Source organism: Ranitomeya variabilis, chromosome 2 (genome assembly GCF_051348905.1).
Source record: "Ranitomeya variabilis isolate aRanVar5 chromosome 2, aRanVar5.hap1, whole genome shotgun sequence".
Classification (NCBI taxonomy): domain Eukaryota; kingdom Metazoa; phylum Chordata; class Amphibia; order Anura; family Dendrobatidae; genus Ranitomeya; species Ranitomeya variabilis.
The window spans coordinates 576,620,141-576,630,576 of NC_135233.1; the positions used below are offsets into that span (position 1 = coordinate 576,620,141).

Below are 10,436 nucleotides of genomic sequence, written 5' to 3' on the forward strand. Positions count from 1 at the left end.
TTACATTCCAGAGGTTTTCAATGGAGTTCAGGTCTGGAGATTGGACATGCCTATCACAGGGATTTGATGTGGTGGTCCTTCATCCACACCTTGATTGACCTAGCTGTGTGGCATGGCGCATTGTCCTGCTGGAAACACCAGTCCCCAGAGTTCGGGAACATTGCCTGAGCAGAAGGAATCAACTGTTTTTCCACGATAACCTTGTATGAGGCTTGATTCATACGTCTATCGCAAAGAACACAACCTGCCCAATTCCAGCCTTGCTGTATACGTGTATGTGTGTATATGTATGTGTATATGTATTATCGCTAAAGTGCCTGCAATACATATTAGACAGAACACTGGAGCGTAGATGTGAAAACCATACTATCCTACATTGATGTAATAAACATATCTTACCACACCATGCGATGGTGCCACTTCCCCTTCGCGCGTTTCGGCAGCGTGCCTTCGTCAGGATGCACTTAAACCATAATTTTGAGGGTTATGGGAATAGTCAATACACTATATGATTTTTTTTTTTTCTAGTCTCTGGATGCAAGTTTTACTTATGTTGGTATTTATTTGTGTATTTTCAGTCTTTGACTACGTTGTTTATTAGCATTCCATCTTGCTCTTGTGTGCCATCTGGTGGTGCCACTTACTTTCTTTGGCTCATCACCTTGCACCATATTGACACTTTTTTTAACATTGTCTTTTAAATTATTTCTAATAAAATATTGTAATTTTATTGTTTCTTACGCCTCTTCTTATATGTTCTCTCTGTAGAGTAGAACAGTTTTTTTTACAATTCTATTTGGATGCTAGAAAACTTTTTGACCCCACTGGACGATATAATTATTTGTGATTAATATTTGCTAGAGATTCAATCTCTGCTTTTGTAGACTTTGTGACAGTGTCATGTATTATTAAATAGAAGGGTGTTACATTTGGGCAAAAGAACTTTTCACTTACCTTGCCATGGTATCCAGTAGATAGAATCCAGAGAAGTATACTCTATACAGGTCTTATATATTAAGGAGATTGTAAAGTATGAGAAAGACATGGCTATGTTCTTACACAAGAGTAATCCTTCTTTGTATATTATGGTGCAACCTTACTATTTGTTGACTATATGCTTTTTTTGGTTGGCGACTGTTCACACTAGTTTAGACGTGCTGGTACTTTTTTTTGCTATTGAATCAGCCTTTTGGATATGTGCACTCCCACACTGCATTCTTACCCCATAAATTGTCGGCTTTTTTTGTCCAGGAGAGGTGATATATCAGGACAAGGCCCCAATTTACAAAGGACGCCTTGACATGGCAATTGGGCTCACATATGTTGGCCAATCTAAGCGCGAAGTACCTTCCTTTTTTCATTGCAATTTTTGCAGATAAATATTTCATATATAGCGCTTTTTCCTATGGCAGCAATGCAGTTTTAATGTTCTAGAGTAATGCTTCTTTGTATATTATGGTTCAGTTTTACTATTTGTTGATTATATGTTCTTACACAAACAGCATCACACTTGTAGATTGGTAGCGTCAGGTATCGCAGCTCAGCCCCGTAACTTCTGTGCAGCTGATCTGTAATACCAGACAGAGTTTAACAGGCGAGGGGCACTTTAAGTAGTAAGTAGACATGTTTTCTAATTCTGGACAGCAGCCATGTATGGGTTAAACAATGGCAACATCTTTAAGTTGGCCATAAAGATTGTTCACCCCTCCATACACAGGAAAGATCAGTTTGGCAGCGACTGATCTCTGTGCCCAATAGAAGGAAATTCAGTAGGATGGATCCTGCTCTTCTCCAACATCTGGTGGGAGATTTGGATGGCCCCAATACACAGTCGCTGGTTGGCCTATTCTGAAATGGGCGAGTTTGGCTAACTTATCAAATGTGTACGGTGGTGGGAAAAAAAAAAATTAACAGTGACAAACCTTGGTTATTTTTGATTAGTATGGATCAGTCCAGCGGTATATACATACTTTGATTTTCTAAATATCATATAAAAAAAATTAAAAGGGTTGTTTACGGAGGTTAAGCGCCTACTCTCTACCTGCGATTGATCAGTGAAAGGGCAGGGTTGTTCATGAAGGTTGAGCACTAGGGTTGATCAAATAGCTTCAGATAACTCGTTATCCGAACAGCTATAGCGCTTGCCGAATAGCCGCCTCTGTAATCGGGATATACCTGGAGAGCTCCCGATAATCAACCGTTTGGTGCCACAGCTGCATGTGTAGTGACTGTGTGACAGTCACAACACATGCATGGATAGCCTGTTTGTTGGGCTCTCCATGCATGCGTTGTGACTGTCACACAGCTGCGATGCCGAACAGATGATGATCGGGAGCGCTCCAGGTTACCGAGGCAGCTATTTGGTAAGCACTATAGCTATTCAGATAAGCACTTATCCGAAGCTATTCGATCAACCCTATTCAGCACCTCATCTGTACGGGAAACTAGCTGAGCAGTGACAGGCAGGGTTGTTTACGAAGGTTCAGAACCTCCTCTGTACAGGTGACTGTCTGATCAGTGAAAGGCAGGGGAGCAGGTGCAAGGCTCCTTCATCGTGTTGATTGGCAGGGGTTTCTGATGTAGACTACTACAAATCCAACTTAACCCTAGCATACGCCATCAATAAACCTCTCACCATAGATTAAGCCCCCCAAACTGCTACCATAACTTTATGCCAAATGGTAACACATCCATTACAAAAACAGCAAGTTGTCATCTATCTGCAGAAACTTCATTAAGATGCCGATCACTGATCGCAATAATAGAGGGCCGGAGACCTCAAGACTGCTCCGTTACATGCACTAGTCTGTTCCCTTTGATGGGTGAGAATGGTGCATGCTGTCCATTAGGCCAGTCTCACACGTCCAGATAATTCCGGTACCGGAAAAATCGATACCGGAGTTATCCGTGTCCGTGTGTCCATGAGCTCACGTAGGCCATCCGTGTGGCACACGTGCGGCAGCCATGTGCCGCCTGGGTACCACACGGACCGTGCAGGAGAGACAGCACTACAGTAAGCGCTGTCCCCCCAGCACGGTGCTGATGCCGCCATTCATCCGTTCTCTCCAGCGCTCGCTGGGGAGAAGGGATGAAAAATCTTTTTTTTGTTGTTTTGTGTTTAAAATTAACTTTAGGGCATCCTCCCCCCTCCCACCCCCTGTGCCCCAGCCGCCGGCATTAAAATACTCACCCGCCTCCCTCGACGCTTGCTCTCTGCCCCGCACCTTCTCCTGTATGAGCGGTCACGTGGTGCTGCTCATTACAGTTGATGAATATGCGGCTCCACCCCTATGGGAGGTGGAGCCGCATATTCATCACTGTAATGGGCGGCACCACATGACCGCTCATACAGGAGAAGCTGCAGGGCGGAGAGCAAGCGTCGAGGGAGGCGGGTGAGTATTTTAATGCCGGCGGCCGGGCGCACAGGGGGTGGGAGGGTGGAGGATCCCCTAAAGTTAATTTTAAACACAAAACAAAAACAAAAAAAAGATTTTTCATCCCTTCTCACCAGTGAGCGCTGGAGAGAACGGATGAATGGCGGCTTCAGCACCGTGCTGGGGGGACAGCGCTTACTGTAAGCGCTGTCTCCAGCACGGCACACGGAAAACATCCGTGTGCGGTATGTGTTTTACACGGACCCATTGACTTTAATGGGTCCGTGTAATCCGTGCGCTCCCACGAACACTGACATGTCTCCGTGTTTTCCAAACGGACACACGGTCCGCGAAAACATGCTGACATGTGCAGAGACACATTGATTTTAATGTGTCTACGTGTGTCAGTGTCTCCAGTACGTGAGGAAACTGTCACCACACGTACCGGAGCCACTGACGTGTGAAACCGGCCTTACACACAGAGACGGCGCCATGTCCTAGCCTGAACGAGGTCAGGCGTGGTTAGGCTGTACAAGCACTTTACTCCCAGTGAGATCTGCCAGCCATGGACCAGTGTGGTAAATGTTTTGGAGCGTTTGCGTGGACTCCCCTGAATGGCGCAAGTTTGGTAAAAGAGCAGAATTGTGGAGACAGATCTGTACAGACAAACATTCTCTTTATTTAGCTACATACGAGTTTCCATTAGTTAACGAGAGTGGCTGGCAGCACCAAACTGAGCGCTCGTCAATACAAAGAACACACTCCAGCTTCATTTCTCGCTCATTTATTGAATCATTTAAGTTTTTTTTTTTTTTTTCTTTTAACATTTGTGACCACTCTTCAGTTTTGCAAGTGAAATGGTGAAGAAGTCTGACTTCTAATCAAAGTAGAAATGACAAAAGGTTTGGTCATGAAAACTGTGGATTTAATGTAAACACTACATTCGATTAAATTTGTTTTTTTTGTGTTTTTTTTTGTTTTTTCCATTTTTTTTTTTCCTTTTTTTTTTCCGCAGCACAAACATCCCACATGAGAGGAAAACACCATTCACTAAAAATGGGGGGTGGGAGGAATGAGAGGGAGAAGGAGCAAGAGAAGCAGCACTACGCATTCACTTGGGAACATAAAGAGGAAAGTAAAGAAGCCTATTTGTCATACATGGAATTGAGAGCAAAAAACCCCTAGCGGCGGGAGGTTTACTGAGAGCTGTGCTTTTTCTATACAAACCCAGAGAGTTCATGGTACACAGTCCAGAGCAAAGAAACTTTCACAGACATCGAATCTGTACATTTCTATTACCCCGGAAAGTTCTTCATATTTCGGGTATTTATATATATCATTTTTTATTATTATTTTTTCTACATAGGGCTTGAAAGTCCTAAAATTAACCCAATTTCACCTAAACTATGGATTCCATGATCCCATTGGTTGCTGGAGGCTGAGCAGACCTCTCTGGCAACGAAGGGGTCTTAGACGGTTAAAAAGATGCCTCTTTACAATTGGTGCAAGAAAAAAAATATGACTAATAAGAGAAGGGAGGTGGCATTAAGCTACAAGCACGTGGGGGGGGGAGTTTAGATTCTTCTAAAATGTACAGACTTGGCTAATCCAGATTTACAGCATCCTATACAGCCACTAATTCAGTGATAACATTACACATCAACTTTAAGGAAGGCTGAGGTTTTTTTGTTTTTTTTCCTGTTTGTTTTTTTTTTTATGTTTTTGTAATTTTTTTTTCTTTTTTACAAAGGCCAAAGGTCATGCTACCAGCAGAACGTCAATTTTGAGGGTCTGTAGAGCAGTGCGGAGAAAGGAGAGGACAGTAGTGGGGGTAAAGGTATGGTCCCCTCTCTTGAAAATTGCAGACTATTCCCCCCCCTCTACTCCGCAGTTTGGGTTGGCACTGAAACCTTTTTCAAGACAAATAGGGGGCCCGCTAACTTTGCTTTGTACAGACTAGAGGGGGCAATCCCTGATCCCTCACAGACCCTCATACAGTTACAGCACCCACACAAAAAATAAAAAAAAATAAAAAGCTGAGCGCACTGTCCTGCAAGTGTCACAAACACTTCTACCTGGTTTTGAAAATCTTGATTTTTTATTTTTTTATTTTTGCGGTTTTGTTATCCAAGAGCTGAACAGAAAGGATATACCAGTGATATTTTAATTGTGGAGTGCGTCCGTACAGAAACACAGAAATCCTTAAAAAAAGGATGAAAATGGATGAAGTTCCCTTTATCAATGATCGCCTTCAAACCTCTGCAGTTCTGGAGAGAGACTGAAATTGCAACTCAAGACTCTCCCAAAACCGAAGGGTTTATTATTATTATTATTTTTTATTTGAGTCTTACAAATTGAAAGACTCCTTTTTTTAGGGGTCGGGTGTGCAGAGCTGTCAGGAGATCCGTTCTGTTGACAGCTCTTTGAGACAAACTAAAAAGCTTGGTTTTATATATATATTTATATATATATATATTTGTCATGTTGCCTTCTCATTTAACCAACTTGCATTTATTTTCGTTTCACCAGCAGATAATTTGCTTTTACAGAGGAATCAGTACAAGCCGCAGCCTCTGAGGTTGTTGGCAATGATGATATCGGTGACGGCGTCAAATACCACCTGGATGTTATTCGTATCTGTGGCGCAGGTCATGTGGCAGTAGATCTCCTTGTTAGGCGAGCGGTTCTTGCTCTCAAATTGTGCTTGGATGTAAGCGGCTGCGTCGTCATATGTGTTGGGACCTGAGCGAGAGAGAAAAGAGGAGAAGATCAGATATTGCAGCTGTATCCAATACCCAGATACTAATGTACCATATATCATAGTCATTTCCACTAGGCTCGGTTCCTGTTAGACGTATACACCCGAATTGCAAAAATCTGTATTTAGAAAACAAAATTCACACCAAAAAGAATAATTTCAGAACTTTTTCCTCCTTTTACCGTTGGCCAAAATCTGTACAAATCCATTGAAAAAACAAACAATTTATTTTTTTCGGATGGAGAACTAACATGGTCTAAAAAATATGCACACCCCTTAGAGAGGGGTGTTATTCCTCCGATAACATATCATTTTTTATTTTCATGTGTACTATTGATATATGGAAAAAAAAAAAAAAAAAAAAAGACGGTTACTCTATAAACTACCGTATATACTCGCGTATAAGGCCGAGTTCACATTGCGTCAATGGCAGCGCGCTGACGGCATCGGTTACACAGCGGCACTAACGCTATGTAACGGATGCTTCAGCACACCCATTGACTGCCACTATGTAGCACATCGCTGACGCATGTCATAATCAGCATGCGTTAGTGATGTGCCGTCATTCTGTGACGGACCCTCGGACGCGGGCTGCAGTGCTTCTGGGTCCGTCACCGGAAACATGTCACGGGATAGCATGTCCGAGGTCAGAACCACCGCTTTGATGCGGGCTCCGGCGGTGAGAAAAAAGGAGTAACCTGATCGCTAAACGGCGTAGCGAGATAAAAAAATTTAAAACGCCAGAATTAAGTTTAGTTTTTTTTTGGTCGCCGCGACATTGCATTAAAATGCAGTAACTGGCGATCAAAAGAACGTATCTGCACCAATATGGTATCATTACAAACATCAGCTCGGCACACAAAAAATAAGCCCTCACCTGACCCCAGATCACAAAAAATGGAGACGCTACGGGTATCGGAAAACTGCGTAAATTTTTTTAAGCAAAGTTTGGTTTTTTGTTTTGTTTTACCACTTAGACACCAAACATGTCTAGGTTATTTTTTTATCTATGAACTCATAATGGCCTGGAGAATCAAAAGGGCAGGTCAGTTTTAGCATTTAGTGAACCTAGCAAAAAAGCATAACAAAAAACTGTGGGATTGCACTTTTTTTTTTTTGCAATTTCACCGCACGGAATTTATTTCCCGTTTTCCAGTACACAATATGGTAAAACCAATGGTGTCGTTCAAAAGTACAACTTGTCCCACATAAAATAAGCCCTCACATGGCCATATTGACAGAAAAATTAAAAAGTTATGGCTCTGGGAAGGAGGGGAGCAAAAAACGAAAACGCAAAACCGAAAAAAGCTGGGGTCATGAAGGGGTTAAAGTAATGAATATGCAGTTCCACCCCTATGGGAGTGGAGTCGTGTGCAGATTCAAGGGGGCATTTCCTGTGTACAGCGCCCTCTTTAGGTAATCCATAGATTTTCAATTGGATTCAGGTCTGGCTTCTGACTGGTCCATTCCAAAACTCTGCTCTTCTGATGTCGAAGCCATTCTTTTGTTTATTTAGAGGTATGGTTAAAGTTACTGCCATGGTCAAATGTGAAATTCATCTTCAGCTTTTTAACAGAGGCCTGAAGGATTTTGTTGCAAAATTTAATTATGAGCAGCTGCCAAAAATAGCTCCAAAACATAACGCTGCTTCCACCATGCTTCACTGTGGGTACGGTGTTGTTCTGGTTATGCACAGTGTTGGCTTTGCACCAAATATAACTTTTGGAATTATGGCCAAATAGTTCATCCTTCTTCTCAACATACCATAACACGTTTTCTCACATGTCTCTGGCAGACCTGATGTAGGATTTGGCAAAATATAGCCAGGATTGGATGTTTTCCTTTGTAAGAAAAGTATCTGTCTTGCCACCCGACCCTACAGGCCAGATATACAGTTGTGCTCCAAAGTTTAATTACCCCAGCAGAATTTTTGCTTTCTTGACCTTTTTTCAGAGAATATGATAATACCAAAACTTTTTCTCCACTCATGGTTAGTGGTTCGGCGAATTAATTTATAGTGAAACTACTGAGGTTTCTCTTTTTAAATCATAATGACAACCAAAAAACATCCAAATGACCCCGATCAAAAGTTCAAAGTTGTGAATGAGGTTCTTTATTTTCTCAGATGGTAAAGCTGCCCACTCTTCTTGGCAAAAAGCCTCCAGTTCCGGTAAATTCCTGGGTTGTCTAGCATGAACTGCGTGCTTGATATCTCACCAGTGGCCCAATGATATTGAGGTCAAGAGACTGAGATGGCCACTCCAGAACCTTCACTTTGTTCTGCTGTGGCCAATGACAGGTCGATTTGGCCTTGTGTATTGAATTGTTGTCATGTTGGAACATCCAAGTACGTCCTAAGCGCAGCTTTCGGGCTGATGAGTGCAAATTTACCACCAGTATTTACTGATAACATACTTTCCTTTCAACTTTGACCAAGTTTACTGTGCCTTTGTAGCTCACACATCCCCAAAACATCAGCGATCCACCTCCGTGCTTTACAGTAAGAATGGTTTTTCTTTCATTATAGGCCTTGCTGACCTCTCTCCAAATGTAACTTTATGGTTCTGCCAGCTAGATGCGCCAATTCTGGCGCTTTGTCCGGCTCTCCCCAATTGCACTGTGGCAACTGGGGTTTATTTTTGTGGGGTTGATGTCACCTTTGTGTTGTCTGGTGACATCCAGCCCACGGATTAGTAGCGGAGAGGCGTCTATAAGGCACCTATCCATTACTAATCCTTTAGTTATACGGTAAATCAACACAGTCAAAATAAAATCCTTTAATTGAAAGAATGACACAAACTCCTATAATGAATCTAAATTAAACCATACTCACTTCATCACCTGTTCCACTGAAGCCAGTCTCCTGTAGTAAAATAAAAAAACAACTATATCTCTCACTTGTCTGTCCCACGCCGTAATGCATGACTGGAGAAAAACAGTTTTCAACCTGGACAGTGCCAAGATGCGACCGTCCATGCCGAGAACCACGGAGGAATGAGCTACAGCGAACGCAGCCTCAGTGACAAGCGGTGACATCATCGAGGTTACCGCAGGTCACTGAGGCTGCATTCCCACCTGGGCCCCTGAACTGTGGTCACCTCGGTGAAATCAGTGCTGCACTATGAGACCGCAATTCAGGAGCCTGGCTGGGAACGCAGCTTCAGTGACAAGACGAAAATCTCGATGACGTCACCGCTAGTCACTGACGCTGCGCTCACAGCAGCTCATTCCTCAGTGGCTCTCAGTCTGGACGGTCGCATCCTGGTACCATCCAGGTTGAAAACGGTTTATTCTCAGACATGGATTACGGTGCAGGACAGGTGATGGATATTGTTGTTTTTTATTTTTGCTTTATTATAGGATACTGGCTTCAGTGGAACGGGTGATGACGCGAGAATGGTTGAATTTAGATTCATTATAGGAATCTGTGTCATTCTTTCAATTACTTTAATTTGGTTGTGTGTTTATTTACAATATAACTATAGGTTTAGTAATGGATAGGCGTCTTTTAGATGTCTCTCCATTACTTGGCAGTGGGCTTGATGTCACCAAACAATACAAAGGTGACATCAACCCCACAAATATGAACCCCATTTTCCACCGCCACACGGCAAGTGGGAAGAACCGAGCAAAGCGCCAGAATTGGCGCATGTTCTGGGGCGGTTGCTATTTTTAGGCTGAATGGGTGAATATCCATGGCCCCTTACCAGCCTGAGAATACCAGCTGTCAGCTTTAGCTTGGCTGATTGTCAAAAATGGGGGAGGAGGCCTTTGTTTTTAATTATTAATTTAAATAATTAAAAAATATGGGATCCTTATATTCTTGATAACCAGCCTTGCTGAATCTGACAGAGTTGCAGCCCACCGCTGTCAGTTTTGCCTGGATGGTTATCCAAAATACAGGGGAACCCCATATCAATTTTTTTTTTATTATTTATCTATGGCGCAATTAATGCCATTTTTCCTGGTGTCAGTCCCTAATTTTAACTGTTTTGGCAGCTTTTTGGCCCCCATGAAGGTGTTGTCGATTCCTTTGGTTTTGCCTCCCATTGAAGTCAGTGGGGTTCGGGTAGGTTTGGTGAACATCGGGACTTTCACCGATCCAAACCGAACCTTGCTCATCTCTACTCATGACGTCTTCACAGTATCTCATGATAGATATATTTATTGCATTGGAGAAAAAAAATTATATAACAATGAACTGGGTAGATTGGTAAATGATTAAGATGCCGCCTTTGTCTGTACATAGTGATTCCAGTATATTGTGCCAAGTACCGCTCATATAAGAGGGTGATGGCTCACTC

General features: G+C 42.7%; 1 protein-coding gene across 1 annotated transcript in view; it reads right to left on the reverse strand.

Moving 5' to 3' along the window:
- Positions 1 to 4,142: 4,142 nt before the first annotated feature.
- Positions 4,143 to 10,436, reverse strand: part of GNAO1 (G protein subunit alpha o1) — a 242,657-nt gene continuing 236,363 nt past the window's right edge. The window contains exon 8 of the mRNA XM_077288298.1: positions 4,143 to 6,116. Coding sequence (XP_077144413.1) covers positions 5,929 to 6,116 — 188 coding nt within the window. The 3' untranslated portion in view covers positions 4,143 to 5,928. The remainder of the gene's footprint in view (positions 6,117 to 10,436) is intronic.